At 46.2% G+C, this 27,073-nt stretch overlaps 1 protein-coding gene across 1 annotated transcript in view; it reads right to left on the minus strand.

Moving 5' to 3' along the window:
- CEP250 (centrosomal protein 250) overlaps window positions 1-27,073 on the minus strand; it is a 109,561-nt gene that overhangs the window by 56,323 nt on the left and 26,165 nt on the right. The window contains exons 7-15 of the mRNA XM_065414298.1: window positions 23,944-24,189; window positions 22,593-22,689; window positions 21,989-22,087; window positions 16,949-17,110; window positions 16,357-16,535; window positions 15,687-15,869; window positions 3,785-3,929; window positions 3,215-3,361; window positions 2,798-3,028 (exon numbers count right to left, since the gene is read on the minus strand). Coding sequence (XP_065270370.1) covers window positions 2,798-3,028; window positions 3,215-3,361; window positions 3,785-3,929; window positions 15,687-15,869; window positions 16,357-16,535; window positions 16,949-17,110; window positions 21,989-22,087; window positions 22,593-22,689; window positions 23,944-24,189 — 1,489 coding nt within the window. The remainder of the gene's footprint in view (window positions 1-2,797; window positions 3,029-3,214; window positions 3,362-3,784; window positions 3,930-15,686; window positions 15,870-16,356; window positions 16,536-16,948; window positions 17,111-21,988; window positions 22,088-22,592; window positions 22,690-23,943; window positions 24,190-27,073) is intronic.

Below are 27,073 nucleotides of genomic sequence, written 5' to 3' on the forward strand. Positions count from 1 at the left end.
ACCAAGTGTGGGGGAGAGGTAGATATGCTGGAGGGTAGGGATAGGGTCCAGAGTGACCTAGACAAATTGGGGGATTGGGCCAAAAGAAATCTGATGAGGTTCAACAAGGACAAGTGCAGAGTCCTGCACTTAGGACGGAAGAATCCCATGCACTGCTACAGGCTGGGGACTGACTGGCTAAACGGCAGTTCTGCAGAAAAGGACCTGGGGATTACAGTGGATGAGAAGCTAGATATGAGTCAGCAGTGTGTCCTTGTTGCCAAGAAGGCTAATGGCATATTCGGCTGCATTAGTAGAGAACTGCCAGCAGATCGAGGGAAATGATTATTCCCTCTATTCAGTACTGGTGAGGCCACATCTGGAGTACTGCGTCCAGTTTTGGGTCCCCCACTACAGAAAGGATGTGGACAAATTGGAGAGAGTCCAGTGGAGGGCAACGAAAATGGTTAGGGGGCCGGGGCACATGACTTAAGAGGAGAGACTGAGGGAACTGAGCTTATTTAGTCTGCAGAAGAGAAGAGTGAGGGGGGATTTGATAGCAGCCTTCAACTACCTGAAGGGGAGTTCCAAAGAGGATGGCACTCGGCTGTTCTCAGTGGTGGCAGATGACAGAACAAGGAGCAATGGGCTCAAGTTGCAGTAGGGGAGGTTTAGGTTGGATATTAGGAAAAACTATTTCACTAGGAGGGTGGTGAAGCACTGGAATGGGTTACCTAGGGAGGTGGTGGAATCTCCATCCTTAGAGGTTTTTAAAGCCTGGCTTGACAAAGCCCTGGCTGGGATGATTTAGTTGGGGTTGGTCCTGCTTTGAGCAGGGGGTTGGACTAGATGACCTCCTGAGATCTCTTCCAACCCTAATCTTCTATGGTTCTATGAAATGGGGTGGCTCAGCTTGCAGCCAGTGGGGTGAGGGTGATGATGGGATAGGAGGAAGGCATGGCCTAGGAGACATGTTGCTGAAGACAGGACAGGGAGAAGGTAAGAGGATTTGTGAGAATGAGGTTGGGAAGGGGAGAACTGGATGAGGACAAGTGAGGAGTGGATCCAGAAGATGAGTGAAGGAAGGCTGGTGGTGGCTGGAGAGTGGTTAGCAGAGACAAAGGACAAGGTGTAAATGACAATTCATTTATAACAGGCAACAAGATAAGCATTCAGTTATGGCAAGTAATCAAGGCAGGGTACCCGAAGGAGCTAACTAATAAGTCAAGACAGGAGGCAGCAGTATCATCCTGGTCAGCTTGGAGTGAGTAACAAAGGTTGCTTAAGGCCAGCTACCCTTGGCATGGAGGCTCTTCTAGAAAGCATGGGCATTTATAAATCATTCCCAGGAGCTGCAGGCAGGGGAAGTGAGGAGCAAGGGCCCATGGGATTCAGAGAGCCAAAATAATCTGTAGGAACACAAGAATGGCCAGAGTGGATCAGACCAATGGTCCATCCAGGCCACTATCCTATCTCTGACACTGACCAATACCAGCTGCTTCAGAGAAAGGTGCAAGACACACCAAAGAAAAGTGCATGAATCCCCGCCCATAGGATAATCCCCCCAGGGGACTGTCCTCCAAATCCAGAACTTTTAGAGACTGGCTTCAGCCCCAATGCAAGAAGATTTATAGCCCTTCCATTTCCTTTCTTAGTAGTTACTATTGTAACTCTCAATATTTTGGTCACCCATATAAATGTCCTCTCTGTATCCTGCTAAGTCCTTGGCCTCAGTGGTGGCATCCTGTGGCAATGGAGTTCCGTACTCTAAATACAAGCTGTACAAAAAAGCATTTCCTTTTATCAATTTACCACTGTCTCATTTCATTGAATCTGCCCTTGTTCTTGAGTTAGGAGTCAGGGTGACTAAATCTCCCTTCTCTAGACCATTCGGTATTTTATATATTCTTATGATGTCTCCTCCCTAATGTAAACAATGCCAATCTTCTCAACGGCTCTTTATAGGAGTTTTTCCAGTCCCCTAACTGCTCTCACCATTACCTCTTTCAGAGCCCCCTCTAATTGTGCAATATCCTTTTGAAATGGGGTGACCAATACTGCATACATTATCTAGTGGAGGCCGGATTGCTGATTTATACAAGGGCATTACATTTTCCATATTTTCTATTCCATTCCTTATGCTTCCTGACATTTTGGACCTAGTACAGAACCTTGCATTCCACTACCCTAGTGTCATGAGACTGCAAAGCTGCTCAAGCCAGCCCATGGGGAAATCCCCTAACAAGAGCTGGTCAGGAATTTTTCATCAGAAAATGCAGATTCGTTGGGTGCAGGGATGAAATGGGCCCCTATTGCAATACACAACGTTTCCCAGTGAGTTCTCCTTGGGGCAATGACAGGTGCAGTGGTAGTGCTAGAAGAATGGCAAGACTGGGTCCTATTCCATGCTTTGCCATAGGCCTGCAATCTTCAGCCTCAGATTCCTATAACATGGGGCTAGTGTCCCTCCCTCTCAGGGAGGTTGTGAGGCTGAACTCACTAATATTTATGAAGTGTTTTGGGTTCCTGGGGTGGAAAGTGACCGTCTTCACTATATGCACTATACTCTCCATTGGACAATTCAACTCCCAAGAAAACATGGAGAGTCATCGCAAACCCCACCCTTCACCATCAGTCTGAGACATGCCCAGTAGGAAATGCACAAGAGTCATGTGAACTCTGACCCTGTATTGTTTCCAACAGCACTGGATGTCTTAGTGCTGAAGGTGTTCTAAAACCCAACAGCACCACGCCCAGCCTCAGCACCACAGTGCTGGTGCTGCCAGATTCCTGTGGAGGACAGGGGGGTCTCTCTCACCTGACTCATCACCTCATGGGTCTCTTTGCTCTCATCTCTCAGCACACCCAACTCTGCCTGCAGTTCCTCCTGCACCTCCTTAGCTTTCTGCAGCAACTGCTCCAGCTGGGTTTTCTCTGCACAGAGCTCCTCATTTGCTCTTTCGGACAGGCTCAGCTCCTCCTGCACAGAGGCTGTTGCTCTCTGCATGTCCTTCACTTTGCTTGACAAAGCCTGATTCTCCTGCTCCAACTACAGTCAAGGAAAAAACAAAAAGGAAATCAAGGAGCAGAGAACACAGATGTACTCTTTTTGGGGCCTCTGCCCTGGGCAGAGAACACTGTGCCATGTCCACACTCAGTCAGCCCCAGTATTCCCTGGAGAAGCTTGAAGGAGACCTCACCAAGGTAAACCCAACCCTTGGAGACCTCTACTCACCTGCAGGACAAGCTGATTCAACTGCATTTTATCCAAAGCTAGAGCCTCATTCATGCCACTCATCTTCTCAGCGACATCATGCAGATCAGCGGTTTCTGCCTTCAGTTTATTCTGAACCCCTGTCAACTCAGCAATTGACTGTTCTGCCTAGCAGGGCAAAGAAGAAAAGAAGGAGATGAAAACAAAATCCCTCAAAGGCTTCCCTTGCTTTAACCCAAGGATCGCCTTTTCCATACCAAACCCCTGACATCAGCTGTGTCTCCAAGACAGTCCTCCTCCCTCATACCCAAAGTGCATCCCTCTCACCATACACACCCCTAATCCTCTAGGAATTCCTCTTTCCCTCTAATCGGGGTCCCAATCCTCTCTCAGCCATCCCTCTATGCACATGAAGGCTTAACTCCCTGAAGTGTTTTTCTGGCTTGATTCTGGTGTCCCCTTATGGGAGATAACACTATCTAGCCTTTTCATACTGCAGGAAGCAGTGTATGGTGAGCCTGCTATTTGAACTCTCTCTTGAAATAACAAGCTGGGCTTGATGCTGCCTGGGAATAACAGATGAGCCCGTACCCTCTCCAGTGCCATGGCAAGCTCATGTTTCTCTTGCTTCATCAACTCCCCATCAAGGTGAGATTTCTCCAGCGCCTCCCTCCTGGCAACCAACTCGCTCTTTAACAATGAATGCTTTGCTTCAAGTGCAGCTAAAGCCTTCTGACTGAGAGGAGGGGAGGGAGACAGACAGAGAGATAGACACACAAACACACACACACACACAATGGTGGAAGGTGGGAGAGAGAGGAGAGAAGCTTTTAGATTTAAAGGCATTATCATTTCAAAATCCTAGGCAACAAGAAGACATGTCCAAATGATTCCTATCCCAGACCCGCTGTTTCCCAGCCAATTCCATCAGCCCTTCTAGGTCTCAGGATCCAAGGACATTGTTGGCTTGAGCCATTCATCCTCTGTCTCTGCTGTGGGTGAGAGGCCCTGGAACTGGCCAGCTGTGCAATGCTGGACATGGAAATGTTCCTCACCTCAGTGGGATTACCCTGATTTTAGAATTCATAACATTATCCAGCCATGCTATTGACTGTCTGACCTTCTTCAGTTACAAATTCCACAAGCTGAATACATGTTGCCTAAAGGAGCTCTGAGCACTTCAGAGGATGGTGGGAGCTAGCTCAAAAATAGAGCTCCATTCCCACCCCTACAGTTCAGTGAACAGATGTCAACGAGCTTCGCAAACCACACAGGACATAAATTAAATTTATCTACCCAAAGTGATACTATTTCCTCTCATTCAGATACCAAAATACCCCCAACAAACCATAAGATACCAACTTTGAAACAACTTAAACCTAAGTAAATACCAAAAAAGTAAATTAATAACATTTAAAAAGAGAATCCTACCCCAAGCAGAGTTTTTACCCTGAAAAGTAAAAGTGCCAGAGGCCCCATGAAGTCTGCTAGAGATTTTGTTATTGCTATTGATTTTATGTGGAAGGCACTTGGGCCATATTTTTAAAAGTGGTCCCTAAAGATGCAGATAGGTGTTCTTGAAAGTCCCACTAGGCACCAAGGTGCCTAACTCCCATTTAAGTCAATAGTAGTAAGATGCCTAGGCTCTTCTGAAATCCCACCAGGCATCTTTAGGCATGTAAATACCTTTAAAAACCTGACCTTCAGATACTACAGTGATGGGCAGTGGTATAAAAGCCTTATGCAACTTGATGTTGTCAAGTGAAGCTGCTACAAAATAAAACCACATTATTCCCTTTCCCTCTTCCGTGGAGACAGTTCAAAGAAGAGCTACATGAATGATTTGTGGTCTGAAAAAATAATTTACAGTGAGAGACTAGAAGTTCAATCTACTTCATTTATCAAAAAGGGTATGTTAAGAAGTTATTCAATAAGCCTGTAAGTGACTACACCAGAGAAGCTATCAGATATTAGAGGGCTCTTCCGTCTAGCACTCAAAGGCAGAACAAAGTCCAATGACTGGAAGCTGAAGTCAGTAAAATTCAAACTGGAAATGAGCAAATGTTTAACAGCGAGGGTAATTAGCCTCTGGAACACATTGCCAAGGGATGCGGTAAATTCTCCATCACTTGAAATCTTTAAAGTATGATTAGATGGCTTACTATAAGAGATACTCTAATTAAATTACAAGTTAATGCGTTAAATGCAGGAAATACTGAGTGAAATTCTATAGCTTATGCTATGCAGAAGGTTGCACTAGTTGATCACAATGGTCCTTCCTGGTCCTTACATCTATAAATAACATAGCTTACTTGATAGAAGGCCTTGAAGGAGGCAAGTTGAGTTTAACAGCTATTACAAAGTTGTGGTCATGACTCCATAGTTGATCAGATTGGGTTTATAAAGAATAATCAAACCTGATTGCTTATTTGAACAGAATTATAACACTAATGAGAAGAATGTAGACGTGATCCAAACAATCTGTGGGGCCACTGGAGAATCAAGGTGTTAAAAGAGCACTCAAGGAAGACAAGGCCGTTGCAGAGAAGCTAAATGAATTTTTTGCATCAGTCTTCACTGCCAAAGACGTGAGGGAGATTCCCAAACCTGAGCCATTCTTTTTACGTGACATATCTGAAAACTGTCCCAGGTTGACATGTAAGTAGAGGAGGTTTTGGAACAAACAGTAGTAAGTCACCAGGACCAGACGGTATTCACCCAAGAGTTCTGAAGGAACTCAAATGTGAAACTGCAGAATTGCTAACTGTGGCATGTAACCTATCACTTATGTCAACTTCTCTACCAAATGACTGGAGGGTAGCCAATATAACATCAATTTTTAAAAAAGGCTCCAGAGGAAATCCTGGCAATTACAGATGAGTAATCCTAACTTCAGTATCCGGGAAACTGATTGAAACTCTAGCAAAGAACAGAATCATCAGATACACAGATGAAAACAATATGTTGGGGAAGAGTCAAAAAGCTTTTGCAGATGGAAATCATGACTCACCAACCTATTGAAAATGTTTGAGGGAGTCAACAAGCATGTGGACAAGGGTGATCCAAGTGATATAGCGAATATGGACTTTCAGAAAGCTTTTGACAAGGTCCCTCACCAAAGGCTCTTAAATGAAGTAAGCAGTCATAGGATAGGAGGAAAGGTCCTCTCATGGATCAGTAACTGATTAAAAGATAGGAAACAAAGGATAGGAATAAATGGTCAGTTTTCACAGTGGAGAGAGACATATAGGAGGTTCCATCAAGGATCTGTACTGGGACCTGTGCTGTTCAACATATTCATAAATGAACTGGAAAGGGGAGTAAACAGTGAGGTGGTAAAATCTGAAGATGACAAAAAATTATTCAAGATAGTTAAGTCCAAAGCTGACTGCGAAGAATTACAAGGGGAAGTCAGTAAACCAGGTGACTGGGCAACAAAATGGCAGATGAAATTCAATGTTGATAAGTGCAAAATAATCTACACTGGAAAACATAATCCCAACTATACATACAAAATGGCGGGATCTAAATTATCTGTTACCACTCAAGAAAGAGATCATAGAGTCATTGTGGATAGTTCTCTGAAAACATCCGCTCAATGTGCAGCAGCAGTCAAAAAATGCTAACAGAATGTTAGGAACCATCAGGAAAGGGATAGACTCAGATATCATAATGCCACTATATAAATCCATGGTACACCCACACATTGAATACCGTGTACAGTTCTGGTCGTCCCATCTCAAAAAAAGATATATTAGAATTGGAAAAGAAACAAAAAGGGCAATAAAATGATTAGAGGTATGGAACAGCTTCCGTAAAAAAAGAGATTAAAAAGACCAGGACTGTTCACCTTAGAAAAGAGATGACTAAGTGGGGGATATGATAGAAGTCTATAAAATTATGGATGGAGAAAAAGTGTTATTTACCCTTTCACCTATCAGAAGAACCAGAGTAACCCAATGAAATAAATAGGCAGAAAGTTTAAAATTAACATAAGGAAGTACTTCTTCACACAACACACAGTAAACCTGTGGAACTCATTGCCAGGGGATGTTGTGGAAGTCAAAATTATAACTGGGTTTAAAAAAATGTACTAAGTTCATGAAGGATAGGTCCATAAATGACTATTAGCCAAGCTGGTCAGGGACACAACCCCATGCCCTGAGTGTTCCTCAATCTCTGAGTGCCAGAAGCTGGGACTGGATGACGGGATGGATCACTCAATAACTGCCCTGTTCAGTTCATTCTTTCTGATGCACCTGGCACTGGCCACTGTCAGAAGACAGGATACTGGGCTAGATGGACCATTGATCTGGCCCAGTATGGCCATTCTTGTAATCTATAGATTAATAATGAAAGTATTTGATACTGTGTCTCAGAATCTTAACTGAAAAAATGAGTTCTAATTGGCTTGCACAGAAACAATGTAATAAACACTAAAAACTGTCCTTGGGAAGAGATCTAGTGGGATGCCTCAAGCATTGAGGTTAAGTACCAGTATGATGGGGGGCAGTGCAATTTTGGGAGTCAGGGAGGGAACCCTTCTGGATTGATAGCACGCTCAAGATGGTTCCTGGGAGGAAATCCTAGTGCCCTTAATCGAGGATCAGCAGGGATTAAATAAATATTTGTTCAGAGGGTGAGCCTCGATAACCTCCAGATTAGCTTGATGACACTGCTTGGAGGGCACGGGGGGACTTATGAGCAGCACAACAGTTCACAAGGACAACCGCCTCGAGATCTGGGAATGGTCAGTCCTCTCTACATGTGATATAACTGCTGCTGTTAAAGACCACAAGGAAACAGTGGGTCTAAGAACTGAGACAGGGCCAGGCAGCTATTATGGGTTTTATTTGGTTTGTTCTGCTAACAGGCTGATAGCTGGGGGAAGGATAGCTCAGTGGTTTGAGCATTGGCCTGCTAAACCCAGGATTGTGAGTTCAATCCTTGAGGGAGCGATTTATGGATCTGGGGCAAAACTCTGTCTGGGGATTGGTCCTGCTTTGAGCAGTGGGTTGGACTAGATGACCTCCTGAGGTCCCTTCCAACCCTGATAGTCTATGAGAAATACCATGCCTAGAAAGAGAGGTGTTTACTCAGCAAGAGCATTTGGTGTATCTGAGACTGGGGGTGAATCCAGCCTTGTTTAAATTATTAATGGCTGGGGGAGAGGGCATACCACCCCTCAATGAAGTCACAGCTGACTCCAATGGAGAGAGTTCTTAATACCATCATGGACAATGAAATAATGCAAAGGGGGTCAATGAAAATCAATTGTGGAAAGAAAAGAATAAGAGTTCTGCATATGCTTGAAAGCTTGTCTTTCTCACCAACAGAAGTTGGTCCAATAAAAGATATTACCTCACCCACAGTGTCTCTCTAGAGAGAAAAATAAGACATTCCTTTTAGGAAATATAGGCTAATATACAACAGGGAAATGATCAACAGGAGGCAAAAATCTGGGAAGCAGGAACACCAAAAACAGATCTAATTAGACAGAAGTTTGCAACCTGATGTGGCTGCAAAAAAGCCAACATAGAATTGGGTGTGACTGGGTATAGGCCCCTCACTAGCCAAGAAGGGGTTAAGGAACAGTTATTGGATAAAGAGGCCGCTCTCCTTAGCCCTTGTGAGCATGCTCGGACTGGAGGCAGGGCTAAAAAGCCAGCCAGACAACTCAGGCTAGGCCTGACCAGCCAGGGAGGAGGAGGTAACCTGGGAGCTCCCGGAGAGAATCAGGGTGGAGCCTGCCTCAGGTCAGCAAGCAGTCGAGACTCAGAGCTGGTGCCAGGGATGAGGGCTGGGGCCCCCAAAGGTGATGTTACCCAGAGCCAGGCAGTGATTAGATGGGATGCAGACTGGAGTAGGAAGTGGCCCAGGGAAGCTGATGGGCCAGGTGAGCAGCCAAGTCGGCCCACAGGACCCTGGGTCAGAACCCAATGTAGTAGGGTGGTCCTGGGTTCCCCTACTCCCACTCGAGTGGTGACTACTAAGCGGGGCTGCCACCACCTGACTGGTCGCCACTAGGCAAGGCCGCCACCATCTTGGACTATAACCATTAAGCAGGGGACTCCTGCACCACCCTCCCGATCGCAGGCTGTATCCACAGGCATAACGTCCCAAAGCAGAGGCAGCTCCTCCAAATGCCTCTGCTCTTCCACCAGGAACACTGCTCCCACTTACGGGCTTCCATTCAATAACCAATGGAGGAGACAAGTGGGAAGGATTGATTAATGAGGAAATATTCAGCTCTTTTCATAAGTAGGGCTTGTCTCAGTGCCCACAGACTATGAGCTTAGGTGTGCAGGGGAGAAGGAGAACTAGAGACCTCTATAAATGTTTGCAGGGGGTTGATGTGGAAGAGTGAGAGGAGTTATTTATTGTGCTCCAGGGGACAGAACTGCACTTACTTGCATGCTGTCCCTTAACACATGGCACAAATTCTTTCAAAATGTGTAAGTCCATAAGACTTGTCTCCGCTATGATGTCTACAGAACTCTGCCAGCTGGTATAGCTGGCAAGTTACACTGTGCACACAGCTACTGTGCATAACAACATGCTTCTATTATTTTTACTTCTCCTCCCTCTCACCTATTTGTTTCATCCTCCTGTTTATTATTACCCTAGATTATACACTTTCTAGGGCAGGGACTGTCACATTGCTAGGCATGGTATGCCTGTGTAATAAAATAGACCCCAATTCTGACTGGGCTTCCAGTCACTTCCATAATACTATGCTTATTACTAATCAAATAAAGAAAGGGAAGATTCAGACTGAATATCAGGGAAACTTCTTGAGTATGTTAGAGCCTTTGCAATGAGAGCCTCATCTTGTGGATCATTTAAAATTACTCTGGACAAAACACCAGAAAATGTACTGTATGGAACAATGCCACACTGTGCAGAAAAGGAATAGGTGATTACAAAGTTATTCCTCTTGGTCTGAAAATTCTCACTTTGTTCAGACCAGACATGATTGTTTTTAAAGGTTTGGTCTGGTTGTTTTCTTCAGTTATACTGTACTGAAAACTTAACATCTTTCCAAATTTTTAAGAGTGTCTAGCTTTGCTTTGGAAGCCATAACACAAAGGTCTGACTCTTACAAGTTCTACAATTCTCAGGCACTCAGGCATCCATAAGAACTAATACTTGGGTAGCTTTGAAAAAATACCACTAAAAAACAAACCAACTTTATTAAAAGGTTTAGTTGAAAATTGAATGGTTGTGCTAGCTATTGCAGAAGAGAACTGAGTATGTATCAAAGGGTGCTGCAAAAATCAAGATATGTACTGACTCGTTCTGTAGAGATTACAGTTGCCAAAAGAATCTGTAGTACAGTGTGGAGCTTTTAATATATTATGGAGATTATACTCAAGGATAAAAAAGTGTAACTTTAGAAACATCAAAAGAAGACTGATCTCTCTCAGAGAGTCCTATGAAGATTTCAACATAGAGAGTATGGAATATTTATATAATTTTATATAACAATATTTTTCTTATCTTGAACTTGTCCTGTAGCCCTAAATACTGCACTAAATTGTTTCAAAGTAAAATATTAGGCTTTTTTGGTAAAATTGTGAACGTGAAAACAAGGACATTCTCACAAGAACTGTTGCTAATGCACCTGTGAGTATGATTGCATAAACTTACCAAAAACCAAGTGCATTAAAGTTCAGAATTTAAATACCCAAAGTTGGAAACTCTCAGTTAAGGTTTCAGCTCAGACCTTAAACTCTGCCACTCCACCACCACCACTACCTGTCTGTCCTCTGGAAATAGACTAGAGAGCCCATGTCCCCTCATGTTCCCAACATTAGCCTGACACTGCTGTCCTCCCTCCACAGACTGGCTGGAGGCTGCTGTTCTGCCTTTAGCTCTACCTCCACCCACTTTACCCATGTGTTACATGATAGATCAACAGACTGGAATCAGGGGAGGATTTGGATTATTTCAGTAGGATTAATCTATTATAATCTATTATCCACCAGCTGTCATCAATACTGTTGAGCACAAGGTCATGCAAATTAGGACGCTGGCTGGGACAGTTGGTGGCATCCGAGTGGTTCTGCTCTTTTCAAACAGATCCAGTGAGGCAGTGCATTATTGAACAGGAAGGAATGGCCGAACCTCTGAAGTTGCACTACATGTGTCACTCTGCAGTGTGGACTGCACCAGCTGGGCCAGATGTAACCTAGGTCTATTGATTTGGATATCATATAGCGCCTGTCCCAGTGATATCCAAGTGTAGCATAAAAATCCAGAATAAAAGGGCTGTTTCTCTCATTCTTCTGGGCAAAGGAATGTAACTTGGTACATGCAGGACAGTTTAACACTTGGTAGTGCCAACACTTGTACAAAGCCAAGGACAGCAAGACACAAAGGAACTGATTCTCTAGTGGCTTACACTAGTTTTTCATGGGTGTAACTCCACTGACTTTAGGGGAATTACTCTTGATTAACACTGGAGTGAGAGAAAAGAACCGGGCCCTGCAGGTTCCCACGAGTTGTCCCAAAAGCCCAGCGCTGCAGCAACCACTTGTTTTGCCTAGCACAAGCTGGCTGAGATGGGTGAGCTCAGGGAAAAGAGAGCAAAAATCAGGAGTAATCTCTGCAAGGAAGAACCATTTTCATGTCTCAGTCAGTAAGCAAAGACTGAAAAGAGTTAGGCCAGCAGCGATGACCAAGTAAAAACCCTGCCCTCCAAGGACCAAGAGTGGAATGATGGGAAGAGGGGATGAGGCCTCTTAGGCCTGGTCTACACTACGAGTTTAGGTCGACTTTAGCAGCGTTAAATCGAATTAAGCCTGGACACGTTCACACGACGAAGCCCTTTCTTTCGACTTAAAGGGCCCTTTAAACCGGTTTTTTACTCCACCTCCGACGAGGGGATTAGCGATAAAATCGGCCTTAGCGGGTCGGAATTGGGGTAGTGTGGACAGAATTTGATGTTATTGGCCTCCGGGAGCTATCCCACAGTGCTTCATTGTGACCGCTCTGGACAGCACTCTCAACTCAGATGCACTGACCAGGTAGACAGGAAAAGCCCCGCGAACGTTTGAATTTCATTTCCTGTTTGCTCAGCGTGGAGAGCACAGGTGACCACGCAGAGCTCATCAGCACAGGTAACCGTGATGGAGTCCCAGGATCGCAAAAGAGCTCCAGCATGGACCGAACGGGAGGTACGGGATCTGCTCACCATATGGGGAGATGAATCAGTGCTAGCTGAACTCCGTAGCAGTAAACGAAATGGCAAAATATTAGAAAAGGTCTCCAAGGCCATGAAGGACAGCGGCCATAACAGGGACGCACAGCAGTGCCGCGTGAAAATTAAGAAGCTAAGGCAAGCCTACCACAAAGCCAGAGAAGCAATCGGAAGGTCCGGGGCAGAGCCGCAAACATGCCGCTTCTACGCGGAGCTGCATGCCATTCTAGGGGGTGCAGCCACCACTACCCCAACCGTGTGCTATGACTCCCTCACTGGAGAAACACACAGGGAAGCGGGTTCGGGGTACGAGGAAGATGACTTTATTGCCTCTGCAAGTGGTGCTCGAAGGGGGGAGGGGAGGGTGGGGTGGTTGTTTTACAGGGAAGTAGAGTGAACCGGGTGGGGGGGGGGCGGAGGGTTCATCAAGGAGAAACAAACAGAAGTTTCACACCGTAGCCTGGCCAGTCACAAAACTCGTTTTCAAAGCTTCTCTGATGCGCACCGCGCCCTGCTGTGCTCCTCTAACCGCCCTGGTGTCTGGCTGCGCGTAATCAGCGGCCAGGCGATTTGCCTCAACCTCCCACCCCGCCATAAATGTCTCCCCCTTACTCTCACAGATATTGTGGAGCGCACAGCAAGCAGCAATAACAATGGGGATATTCTTTTCGCTGAGGTCTGAGCGAGTCAGTAAGCTGCACCAGCGCACTTTTAAACGTCCAAATGCACATTCCACCACCATTCGGCACTTGCTCAGCCTGTAGTTGAACAGGTCCTGACTCCTGTCCAGGCTGCCTGTGTACGGCTTCATGAGCCATGGCATTAAGGGGTAGGCTGGGTCCCCAAGGATAACGATAAGCATTTCAACATCCCCAACGGTTATTTTCTGGTCCGGGAAGAAAGTCCCTTCCTCCAGCTTTCGAAACAGACCAGAGTGCCTGAAGACGCGAGCATCATGTACCTTTCCCAGCCATCCCACGTTGATGTTGGTGAAACGTCCCTTGTGATCCACCAGGGCTTGCAGCAGCATTGAAAAGTACCCCTTGCAGTTTATGTACTCGATGGCTTGGTGCTCCGGTGACAAGATAGGGATATGGGTTCCATCTATGGCCCACCACAGTTTGGGAATCCCATTGCAGCAAAGCCATCCACTATGGCCTGCACGTTTCCCAGAGTCACTACCCTTGATATCACCAGGTCTTTCATTGCCCTGGCAACTTGGATCACAGCAGCCCCCACAGTAGATTTGCCCACTCCAAATTGATTCCCGACTGACCGGTAGCTGTCTGGCGTTGCAAGCTTCCACAGGGCTATCGCCACTCGCTTCTCAACTGTGAGGGCTGCTCTCATCCTGGTATTCTGGAGCTTCAGGGCAGGGGAAAGCAAGTCACAAAGTTCCATGAAAGTGCCCTTACGCATGTGAAAGTTTCGCAGCCACTGGGAATCGTCCCACACCTGCAGCACGATGCGGTCCCACCAGTCTGTGCTTGTTTCCCGGGCCCAGAATCGGCGTTCCACGGCATGAACCTGCCCCAGTAACACCATGATTTGCACATTGCTGGGGCCTGTGCCTTGTGAGAGGTCTATGTCCATGTCAATTTCCTCATCACTCTCGTCACCGCGCTGCAATCGCCTCCTCGGCTGGTCCTGGTTTTGCTTTGGCATGTCCTGGCTCTGCATATACTCCAGGACAATGCGCGTGGTGTTCATAGTGCTCATAATTGCCGCAGTGATCTGAGCGGGCTCCACGATCCCAGTGCTAGCTATGGCATCTGGTCTGAAAAAAGGCGCGAAACTAGTATCTGACGGACCAGGGGAAGGAGGGAGGGAGGGAGGGAGGGAGGAGCGAGTGACGACATGGTGTACAGGTACAGGGAATTAAAATCAACAAAGGTGGCTGTGCATCAGGGAGAAACACAAACAACTGTCACACAGAATGGCCCCCCCCCAATGATTGAACTCAAAACCCTGGGTTTAGCAGGCCCTTGATTTCACGGCGGGAGGGAGAAGCAAATGAATACAGAACAAATCTATTTTTTACATCTTAAGACGACGGTGCAGCATGACTGATAGCCCTCGGCATCTTCTGGGTGCTTGGCAGAAAATACTGGGCGCTTGGCAGTTAGTGTACTAAGATTGATAGCCATCATCGTCAAGACAGTTCAATAGGACTGAGCATGTCTGCCCAGGTGCCTCTGATCGAACCGTAATATGACGACGATGGATATCAATCTTAATACACCATCTACTGCCAAAAGGCAAGGGGCTGCTGCTGTGTAGCAATGCAGCCCCACGTCTGCCAGCACCCAGATCGCCCTCGGCCTCTTCTGGGTGCTTAGCAGAAAATACTGGGCGATTGGCAGAAAATAGCATACTACGACTGATAGCCATCATCATCAAGACAGTTCGATAGGACTGAGCATGTCTGCCCAAGTGCCCATGATTGACAGCCACTGCAGTACGATGATGACGGATACCAGTCATAATATACCATCTTCTACCAAAAGGCAAGGGGCTGGTGCAATGCAGCCCCATGGCTGCCAGCATCCAGATCGCCGATGAAGGCTACCAGTCATGCTGCACCGTCTACTGCCAAAAGGCAGTTAGCTGCTGCTGCTGTGTAGCAATGCAGTACCACGTCTGCCGGCACCCAGATGACATATGGTGACGGTGAGCTGAGCTGAGCGGGCTCCATGCTTGCCGTGGTATGTTGTCTGCACAGGTAACCCAGGTAAAAAGGCGCGAATCGATTGTCTACCGTTGCTCTGATGGAGGGGGAGGTGCCTGACGACATGAACCCCCCGCGACACTGTTTTGCATCATTCAGGCATTGGGATCTCAACCCAGAATTCCAATGGGCGGCGGAGACTGCGGGAACTGTGGGATAGCTACCCATAGTGCAATGCTCCGGAAGTCGACGCTAGCCTCGGTACTGTGGACGCGGTCCGCCGACTAGAGCACTTAGAGCATTTTATGTGGGGACACACACAATCGGCTGTATACAACCGATTTCTATAAAACCGGCTTCTATAAATTCGACCTAATTTCGTAGTGTAGACATACCCTTAGATATTAGATTAGCAATAATCTAATATCATGGAAATAAAAGCCACCAATTGCACTAACCATCCTAACTCAATCCCATGTTCCCTTTCCTGGTGCTTCCCTTCAGCTCCTAGCTTCCACTTCTTCCATGCCTGTGCAGCCACTCATCACTTCCACCTCCAATCCCAGCATGCTCCCACAGTGCCCCAACCCCTTGCCCTGTGGAGGGATGACAGAAGAGCTCACAGGCGCTCCCTCTCCCGAAGGATCCTCTCCATCTCCAGCTGTTGCTCCTCCTTCTCCCCTTGAGCCAAATCTTCCTTCAGTTGTAGCTCAGTGTTGCTTCGGCGCAATCGCCAGGCCTCCTGCTCAGACACCTCCAGTTGTTGCTGCAGCTCTTCTCTGGCCTTCTCCAGGTTCACACGGTCACTGCAAAGAGGCAGGGCCCAGTAAGCAGAATGAGGAGAATCTAGCATGAGCAGCCCCATCCGCACCAGTGAGGATGGAATGGGCGGGGGGGGGGGGGGATTAGAAGTGCTTGCTGCATGTGAACCTCTTTTCCTCTCCTGGCAGCTGAGGTGGGGGAAAAGGGGCTGGGAAGGCTGTTGCTCTCACTCAGTGGGAAGCAGTGCTCAGCAGAGGGCCTCTCTACAACCTGGGGATGCAGGATGCACCTAGGGAGCTTAATTTAGGGGTGGCAGAGGTTGGACTGGACATACACTATACTCGGGCAGCTCTCCAATTTCCTCAGGCAGCCTGGACATGGGGCGGTGGCTAGGAACATTAATTGCTGGTGACAGGGAAAGAGTAACCTGAGAAGCAGAGCCAGACTTACTATGGAACAGGAGCATTCTTAGCCCCCAACACTCTGCTACTGAAGTCCCTATACGATGTGGAGGAAGGACATAGGGCTGACCTGCTGAGAGTTTCCACCAGGGACTGGAGGTGCTGCGTCTGGCCGGTGAGTGTCTTGCAGTTCTCTTCCAGCTGCTGGAGCCTCTGCCTCAGCATCTTGCATTCCTCTTCCTGCTGCCTTTGCTGATGTTGCAGAGAATGGACAGAGTCTTGGCTGTCTGAAAGCTGCTCCCTTAGGGCCTGCCAGGGGAAGAGGCAGAATGAGTGCATGAGCAGAATGGGGCTGAGAAGATGGGCCCAGGCGGACCAGCTAGGAGGAGGTCAACAGTTAGGCCTGAGGGCAACAGCAGCTGAAGAGTGTAGGGAGATAGTTCAAACATGAGTCAGCTGGGAGAGTCAGGAGAGGAGCAGATCATCTGAGGGCAAAAGATGTGATCCAGTGTGGGAGGGTGCTCAGGTGGGAGGGGGAATTACAGAGAAAGTGGGGGCAGAGAAAAGGCAGTCTCAGTGTGGAGAGAAGGATGGCTGGAGGGCAGAAGTAAGTGGAGGGGGAAAGGCTGGATGAGGCATAGGCATTTGAGAGAGTGGGCTGGCAGTGGGGTTGGGGAAATTGCTGACAGTGTAAAGAGAGTCCTGCACCAGATCCCTCTCACCTGTACTGCCTGGCACCTCCTTGACAATGCTTCGTGCACCAGAACAAGGGCCCTTTCCATGTCACTGGAACTCAGCAGGGAGGAGAGGTTGCTGGATTCAGGATGCTGGGAGCCCTCAACCCATGAGATACTGACTGCGTTGTCAGTATCGTCTAGCACTGCCTGAAACCCCAGACCAAGCTGTTACTCCTTCCCTCCTACCACTCACTCTCATTTACCTATTTCTCCCTCCTCCTCCATGCCACCCTTCAGTCAGAGGTTACAGGCTGTCTGACTTAAGGCAATAGGGAAGATTGGTTCTGGTGGCCATGACCTCCTGCATTTCAGGTATGGGTGATTCCAGAATAATGCAGAACAGGAGAAAAACCATGGGGCAGGAATGGATGTTATGTTTGTACTCCCTCTATTCTAGGCCTTCTGGGGGCTTACTTTAACCAGTGCTCAGTTTCTTGTGGCCCTCAGGCACCGTTTCTGCCTCCTTTAAGGCTTCTTTATGCAGTCAGAGTGATATAAAAAGCTTTAATGTAACAGAATCAGGCCTCTAGTGACCAATAGCCATGAAAAGTAGTATTAAAACTCCCCAGAGGAGAAAGCAGCTGCTGAATTCTGAAGAATATGATAATAGAAGAGCAACTGATCATAATTCCTCTGAAACAGTAGCATGAAAGGAGCAAGAATTGGCCAAAGAAGCTTCATGAGGGTCTATGCAAAGATCTGAGGTTAAAATTCCTGTCCTGGGAATGGAGAAAGGGAGGCAACCTAAGAGGAACAGTCCGTCAACTAAAGAATGAGTTAATGTTACCAGCACATGCAAAGGAAACATGGAGGACTTATACAGATGTGCAGGGAAAGAAGAATTACTCATCAGCAAATCAGATTGACTGAAAAATACAAGTGAAAAGACATTTAAACTTAAATGGATTAAATGAACAAACAGACAGAACAATGATGACTCGCCTCTCACATCATGCATGTGGACCATGCAGCTAACACTAAGGCTACATCTACACTACAGGGGGGGGTCGATTTAAGATACGCAAATTCAGCTATGCGAATAGCGTAGCTGAATTCGACGTATCGCAGCCGACTTACCCCGCTGTGAGGACGGCGGCAAAATCGACCTCCGCGGCTTCCCGTCGACGGCTCTTACTCCCACCTTCGCTGGTGGAGTAAGAGCGTCGATTCGGGGATCGATTGTCGCGTCCTGACGGGACGCGATAAATCGATCCCCGAGAGGTCGATTTCTACCCGCCGATTCCGGCGGGTAGTGTAGACCAGGCCTAAGGTTGCCCAGTTAAAGGTCACAATCAGGAAAGGAAGTCCAGGAGGCATGTGGGTAAGGAACCCCAAACAGACAGAAGTTCTAAGACTTTGTCAAAGTGCTCTTGGGCAGACAGCCAGGGAGCTAGTAACAAAGGGCTCTGGAAGTACCAGAAAAAGAGTGGTGTGTTACAGGGTCCCTGTGAGCAGACCAGGCCCAACTTCCCTGTGTCAGAGCAGGTGGGCCCAATGAAAAGGGGAAGGGCTACACCTGGGGCTATAAAGACCTGTTAGAGGGCAGGACAGAGAGGAGTGATTGGGGCAGGCTGTGCCTGGGGAGAGATTCCCCCAGAGGAGTGGAGCTAATGCCTGTGGTAGGTCCCTGGAGCAAGGGCCAGGTTCCCAGGAAGGAGCCCTAGAGCCGGTGTTCCAGAAAGGGAGCAGAGTGGGCTGGGACTGGGAAGCTGCAAATAGCAGGATTGTCAGAGATCCCTGGGAGTGGGGTCATGAAGCCCTACCACAACAGGGTAAGCAAAGGGACTGTTTGTGTTTGTTTTATTTCCTTATGTTTGTACAATAAATCTTAAAGGAGACTGGGCATGGCAGTATATTCTTGGAAGTTGGGGAGAAACCCTGCCATGTCACATGGTGTTAAACTTAAGAGCCAGAAGTAGTCAAGCTGCTGACAGAGTGACAGGAGAGGCCATGGCAAAAGGGAACACAGTGGGGTTGGGACATGAAATAAGTGCCAGCATCCTGTTTCAGGGCCCACATCTAGGGCTTCTGAGACAGGCTGGGAGGAAGTTCTCTTTCACTTCCTGAATCCTGGAAGGGGCTGCTCAGATGATCCTGGTAGGGCTGTGGCCCAGAATGAGAGCCAGTTATGTAGTGCTGTATAGGGAGAAGAAAATAATGTCCCTCCTGACCCCTGCAGCAATCAGGCAAGGCCCTGAAGTAGGAGATTTGATTACTCTTATATTGGGATTTCTAACAAGTGTTATTGGTCATAAAAAATAAATAGAGCCACCATATTTGATCTAGTAACCTGCAGTACATTTCCCAGGCAGACTTTGTTGTGTGAAGCACCATTTCCTTTCATTTGTTCTATGTTCACTGCACCCTAACCTCAGCAAAGGACCCTCCCTTATTCTTCTGCCATGGGACAGTGAAGATCTATAATCTGGATAATAATACTCAGCATTTCTTTAGTGATTTTCTTTTGGTGATCTCATATGGTTTTACGAAGGAAGGCAAGTGTTATTTCCACTTTACAGATGCGAGATGAAAGCGATAGTTTTCAAACCAGGATGTCTCAATAAAGATAACCTAATTTTTCATTTAAATCATTTGAAAGCAGCACTTGCTCAGCCCTTCTCAAAAGCAGGCCACTTTCATTTAGGAGTCTTAGTATGAATTCAGGAAATTAACTTTAGGCACCCAACTCTGAGAATTCTGGCCAAAGTCACTTGGCCAAAGTCACAGAGTAAAGCAGAAATAGAATCTCTAGTTCCGAGCTGCAGTCTAGTTCCCTAGCCACTGGACACTGTCAGTTCCCTTCCTATACTTGTTCATCCAATCTAAATAATGCCAGTTTTACAGTCGATTAATCATGAATTTAAGGCCAGATGGGAACATTATGATCTACCCTGATCTCCTGCATACATGGGCCAGAGAATTTCATCCAATAATTCCTGCATCAGACCCATAACTTCTGGTTATGGTAGATCTGATATTTTACAAAATACATCCTGATCTTGAATTAAAGATTTCAGGTGATGAAGAATCCATAACATGCCTGAGTAATTATAGCAGAGCAGTAGCTCCACTATAGTAACGGTTGAGACTCACTGTTTAGCAGACTACTTTTCCATATAGTCTAAACGCCACATACTGAATCAGATTGTCCTGACATTTGCTGTGCTTCATGGGTGGCGTGAGTGGACCAAATCTGGGGTCACTTGAGCAACACGTTCCTGAGAAAAAGCCATGTGATATCAAAATCCTTTTTTTTTTTTTTTCCTGCCCACCACACACCTGGGTCTCAAACTATGCCCAAACTGATATCACCTGCTCAGGGTTGATCTCAGCTAGCACACAGCCCCTTTCCCTTTGGGGAAGCAATACTGAAAGAGTTTGAGTAAAGTTGGGAACTCCAATATGAGTTAACCATAACTGACATGTTAAAGAGAGTGAAATGTGCATATGTAGAAAGGCTAAGGCTGTGTTGCCAAGTCAGTTTAACTGGGTGGCCCAAAGTGACGCGATGCGGCTACTGAACTTGAGCAGCACAGTGAGTTTGAGTCCTAAATTCACACCTCTCTGAACTATTATTTCAGGCGGTATTCATCTCCATGGGGTATTCTCATCCATCTGAGAACATCTCATTGACATCAATGGGGCATGTCACTCCTCTCTGAGCCGCATCTGGTGCATGCGTGTGTGTAGAAACCCATGCCCACACACTACGTACAGATCTGGGGTAGGGATTCTGGATCTCAACTCACCTTACTGCCCCTTCTTGTCTCATAAGAACAGCCATACTGGGTCAGACCAAAGGTCCATCTAGCCCAGTATCCTGTCTTCCAACTGTGGCCAATGCCAGGTGCTTCAGAGGGAATGAATAGAACAGGTTGAATAGAAGAGGTATCCATCCCCTGTTGCCCATTACCAGCTTCTAGCAAACAGAGGCTATGGATACCATCCCTGCCCATCCTGGCTAATAGCCATTGATGGACCTATCCAGCTATTACATGCACTTCTAAGACCCCATTACCTGCCCGCCTCTCCATGGCCCCTCTAAGCTTACCCAGGACATGTGGTGGCAAGGAAGAGGGTGGAGCTAGCAGGCGGTGGCAGCCTCGGGGCAGTGAGGGTGTGGGGAGGATGGTCAGAGAAATGGATGAGTTGGAGGGAAGGCTGGAGGCATTGGAGCAGTGTGAAGGGTGTAAGGGACCATCCAAACATTGTTTTTCAAAACCCAGTTTAATGACTAGCACTTTGGAGAGGGAGGACTGGGCTGGGCTGGAGAGGCAAAGAGATGAGATGAGATAATGCAGGAGCAGTGAAGGCATTAAAATACAGCCAGTGCATTCTGTGGCCGGGGCAATTGTTGCCAAGGAGTCAGAGGCCGTGGAACGTGGGGATGCCAATTTTTTTTTAACTAAGGTAATTAACTGTCCAAAAACATCATCAACACAGAGTTAAGGTTGCCCTTGTGCCCTTCAAAAATATGAAGAGAAGCTAAACTTAAACATCTGAAAACCAGGAAATAAAAGGTTAAGGATACATATTACTCCTGCATCACGTTATGTGAGTGGTGCATAGCACCCAGTCAGAAGCATCAGGTTTTGGCCACTACTGGATGCAGCATGCTAGGCTGCTCCTGTATGAAAATTACTAGTTTTCTTTTATTCCTTTATTCAGGAAGTTATTAAGGCAGAAGGTTGAGCAAGTGTTTCAGCAAAGCCAGGATAAGGTTAAAAAAAATGCTGGTAATGTTCCAAAAAACAAGGTAATGTTCCAAAAAGACATGACTTGACCCCTACATTCCTTCTCAGACAAAACTCCTAGTGATTTCAATGTTTGCCTGAGTAGGGTCTAAGCAAAGTCTACAGGATCTGGCCCACAGTGAGAGGCAATTTACAGGCAAGTGAGATGTGAGAAGTTAGATTTTCCAAGTCAAGAGCTCTTCCGAGATTTCTGGCCTTTGGACATGTACATATATATCATGCACTTCCCATGCCTTTCCCAGATATTTCTGTAGCAGAACATGTTATTTACCTGAGTTATGTCTTTTAGCACCTGATGAAGGGAAAGGGTCTCTTCTTTGGCATTCTTGGTCAGTGAAGCTTTATATTCTACCTCCAACCGACTGGCCTCCTAGAAACAGAATAAAGACAGGATGAGTTGGAGCATTCCCATCTCCCCTAGCACTGACTTGCCACTGTGCCTCAGCTCCAAACTGAAGGGCCAGCTCTAGGCACTCTTCATGGCCCATTCAATCCTTATCTTCTCTGCTGAAACTAACGAGGACACCAACTTCAATGTGATAACTCTGAATGAGATAGGCCAACAAATCATTCGGGATAAACTGAGAAGCTGTCACACGCTGACAGTCTTTGGTCACTGGTGACCTAACTGGATTACAAGTGCCTGAGGTGAAATGTTCTGTTACAAGCTCTCCGATGCTGGATTAGATGTGCACGCAGTTCCCCTGCCACTGCCCAGCCTTCAGTTGCCAACCACGAAACACACATTTAGACAAAGTGCCTTATGTTCCCATATAGGGAGGAAGCCACAGCTCTTTGTGGTGAGGCTGGGAAGGAAAAAAAAAAGCTCAAACCCAATAGCTGTTGGGTTGCTTTCCCACAGATTTCTCACACACCAGAATTTCCATCGTGTCACTAAGCGTCTTCACAGTCTTTTCTTTCTCCTCATTCTGCTTCTGGGACTGCGCCAGCAAGGCTGAGAGCTCCATCACCCTGAGAAGAAAAAGTCTGTGCAATATTCCAAAAGCTTAGCACACCATCAGCTGCATAGGAACTATGTCTGAAAGTCTTTGCAGCACCTCCATGAGATACACCACAGAGGACTCAGCCCAGAGGGAGGGGACAGAGATGGCTTTAAGCCACCTTTGGGCCTTCAGGATTCTGAGGTGCTCTGTGTTTCTGGTATGGAGGGCTGTATGTCACAGTCCAGGAACCTTGTAACGTTGAGCACTGTGTAGATGACCCCAACACGTCCCTGCACCTGAGCTTGCAAGGGGGCAGTATAACTGGCAGCCCCATACAGCATCTGCACTGTGGGGATTCTCTCTCCAGCCCCTTGCAGCATAGGTCTGGTTATCATAGCATTGCACTGGGGTGGGGGACAGAACTGGTCCCTTTATACTGCTCAGCATTTCTCTCCAACTACATTACGGTAGAACCTCAGTTACGAACACCTCGGGAATGGAGGTTGTTCGTAACTCTAAAATGTTTGTAACTCTGAACAAAACGTTATGGTTGTTCTTTCAATAGTTTACAACTGAACATTGACTTAACACAGCTTTGAAACTTTACTATGCAAAATAAAAATGATGCTTTTAACCATCTTGCTTTAAATGAAACAAGCACAGAAACAGTTTCCTTGCTTTGTCAAATCTTTGCTTTAAACTTTCCCTTTATTTTTTTAGTAGTTTACGTTTAACACAATTCTGTACTGTTTCCTTTTTTCTTTTTATGGTCTCTGCTGCTGCTTGATTGCATACCTCCGGTTCCAAATGAGCTGTGTGCTTGACCAGTCAGTACGTAACTCTGGTGTTCGTAACTCTTAAGGTTCTATTGTAACTGTAAACCCAACTCTGCCGCCCACCCTCCAAGAAAACCCCTTTCCACACACACCATTACTCCCAACTTCATCTCACTCAGAGACAGGGTGACCAGACAGCAAGTGTGAAAAATCAGGACGGGGGTGGGGGGTAATAGGTACCTATATAAGACGAAGCCCCAAATATCGGGACTGTCCCTATAAAATCGGGACATCTGGTCACCCTACTCAGAAAGCCCATTTTCTTTATTCAGGCGCCTCTCTGCCTATTTCTTTTTAAAGCCAACAGTAGATACCATTTCGAAAAACAAGCCCGGTATGAAGTGGCTGTGCTTTGAAGGAGAATGCAGATTGAATCCAAAGGCCTCTGTGATAAATGGTGGGAAACATTCCCCAAAGGTTGTGTAGGGTTTTTAAGACTAATTTACCTGCCCTGAAGCTCCTCTTTCTCTATATCCCCTTTGACCTGCAAGCACATCACTTCTTGGGTTTTCTGGTATACTTTCTTTTCCAGCTCCTGAGCCCTGGCACAAAGCTGCTGTGTCTGATCCCTCGGAGCAGATCTTTCCAAAGTGTTCGACTCCCAGTGCCGCGTACCAGAACTTAGATGGAAGCAGCTGACAAGTATTGATCCAGAAAGTCTTATCTGGTCTGCCTTCAGTGCTGACAAGTCCCTGAAGCAGAATAAAATAGTAAAATAGATCTTCAAGAACACTTTCATCTGCAAATTCACCTTTTAAACATGTCACAGCATGACAATTACAACCCATTGTTGAGGATCAGTCATAACATTTTCCAAAGATGTTCAGCCATCTCAGATACTTAGAGGATCAGTGATCTGGTTTGTAATCAACTAAGGAAGAAGAAGGATGTTTCAGTGGTTACAGTGCTAGTCTAGGACTAGGGAGACCCAGCTTTAATTCCCAGCGGTGCCACAGACTTCCTGTGTCTCGATTCCCCATCTGCAAAATGGGGATAAAGCACTTCTCTACCTCAAAGGAGTGTTGTAAAGAAAAATACATTAAAATTGTGAAACATTCAGACAGGGCCAGATAAGTATCTAAGGGCTTGCATGCAATTTCTTTTTGCACAACCCCCACTCCTCCAAAAAACCCAAACAAAACAAACACGCACCTAAAAACCTGAATGCAAAAATCTTGCATTATTATACCATTAAAGGTGATCTACACTAAAAATCAGGAAATCCCAAAAGCTGAGCTACTTCCTGAAGTATTGACTTTGCCTCATTATAGATACATAATGTTTTTCTAGTGTTGTTTCCTTTGTTGAAGCATTACATGTGTGCAACATGCAAAGATTCATGGGAGAAACCTGAACTTTGTGAATTTTCTGGTTGAGTGCTTGATTTAGCAACTTTAATTTTTACACTGATACTAAGGGGGTTCTCCCCAATCTAACTTCCCTGTCTTGTAAGGAAAAGGTTGGAACTCTCAAGTTTCTGCAGCTCACAATTTCCAAAGGCTTGACCAATGGCTTGTTCCTCAAATTCCAACTACAAAAGTGTTATAATCTCCTTAGTTGGGAAACATGGCAGGAAATGTATATTGATGTACTTGTCTCCAGCAGGGTGTATGGGGTGGTATGAGGCACAAGAGAAGTAGAGGAGGTTGTGAAAATACAGGTCTCCTGCCCAAAAATTAGACTGGCTGTGTGCAAGTCCAGGGATGAAGTTAAGATGGGGCTAATTACAGGCATACAGTAAAGGTTGCCCAACACACCCTCTTGTAAGACTCTACTATAGTTAAGGTTAAGAACAGCTTTCTGTTTAAAGGACTACTCTAAGTGCCCTATAATCCACATAGTTACTTGGATTGCCTTGACATCTGGGGGCAGAGAGTAGGGCTAGTGAACCAGATTTGGAGTCTGTTGTAATAATTGGAACCTAGCAGTCCTACTCCAGTTATGAGCTTATCTGGTGGAAAATGGGTAAAGATTTGTGAACTGTCACAACAAGTTGTCTCAAAATTGTTTCAAAAGAAAACCGGAAGGCTGAAGTACTTCAGATAGCAAGGGTTTACTAACAACATGCAAGGCCTGTATCAAGATCATGCTTAGTAAACAAGAGGCGTATAGGACAAGAAATCAATGGACCAAAATTGGTGCTTCAGAAATTAGGCCTAATTGGCAAACAAAATAATGAGAGGATGGACTATTCTACCCATCACTCCTTTTTGGGGCCCTTAAAAAGAGACTTGAGGGGAAAATTAGTGGACACTGACTGACTGGGAGGTGGGTGGACTGGAAGGAGCGAGCTTTACCATCATGGCTGCCACTGCCACTACTTCCTGGGATTCCAGGATACACATTTTCACCATTGGGCCTTCACTGTCCTGATTGTGGAGATATCCTGACCAGACTGGGCCAGAGAGAGGGACACGGATGACATCACCACCTCCACCAGCTTTGGCTAAATCATGAATACCAACTGGGATGGGAGACTTTGTCACCCTTTCCCTCGTGTGTCCTGTTCATTCCCCACCTTATTTCTTCTATTCCCTTTTGCCTTCTGTTTAATAAGAGACTGGCTTAGCTGGCCAAGACTGTACATTTTGTACCACCACTTAAAGCCTGCGCCCAAGGAGTTGGCTAACAGCAATGACTGAAACAGTCTGATGCTTGTAAAAGTTTACCAGGTCTCTGAGTGGCTGATCAGAGCAATGCTTTCGCTAGTGTTTCTCCAGCAATGAGACTGCAGGTGAGAGTCACCATCAAAAAGACAGAAGCTGTTCTTTTCTTTCCCCTTTTGCGTGTGTTTGTCTGGTTTTCTTGTCAAGGAAGCACGATCCGACTTTAACAACAACTCCAGCCCAGCTCAATTAACTTTTTCCCCAAAAGGAGAGTTACCACCATCTCTAATACCATCATAGAGACTGTCAAACAGGGTTTTTTCTCCTTGTAAGGACTCCCTACAGTTAAAGGGGAAATGGAATAAAGCAGGGGTTCTCAAACTCGGGGTCTTGACCCCTCAGGGTGTCATAAGGGTTTATGTAGGGGGTTGCGAGCTATCAGCCTCCACCCCCAAACCCCACTTTACCTCCAGCATTTATAATAGTGTTATATTAAAAACACATTTTTTATATATTTATAAGGTCACACTCAGAGGTTTGCTGTGTGAAAGGCGTCACCAATACAAAAGTTTGAGAACCACTAGAATAAAGGGTAGTTAAAATGAAAGCCTTACTTAATACTTTACACTTAATTGCTTTAACTGTTTTTCCTTTTTTTGTATCTTTAATAAAGTTTAAAAGCATTTTTAAAGTTGTATTTGCTATGGTACTAAACAGACCAAGGTCTCAGCATTTGGAACTCCAAATTTTGTCTGTTAATGTCGTACAGTGACAGGATCAGGTTAATACTTTTGACACTCTGGGTCCCTTTATTCTATAGAAGCTAACACAGCCGGTCATTTAATTAATGAGATACTGTGCACCCTGAACCTCCTCTCCCTCCCCCACCCCACCAGCTTTTCCTAACGTTGACAGATTCTACCAGCCTTTTTTTTTTTTTTTGCCCAGAACTGTGGATCAAGCATGGTTT

This window comes from Emys orbicularis, chromosome 12 (assembly GCF_028017835.1).
Source record: "Emys orbicularis isolate rEmyOrb1 chromosome 12, rEmyOrb1.hap1, whole genome shotgun sequence".
NCBI lineage: Eukaryota > Metazoa > Chordata > Testudines > Emydidae > Emys > Emys orbicularis.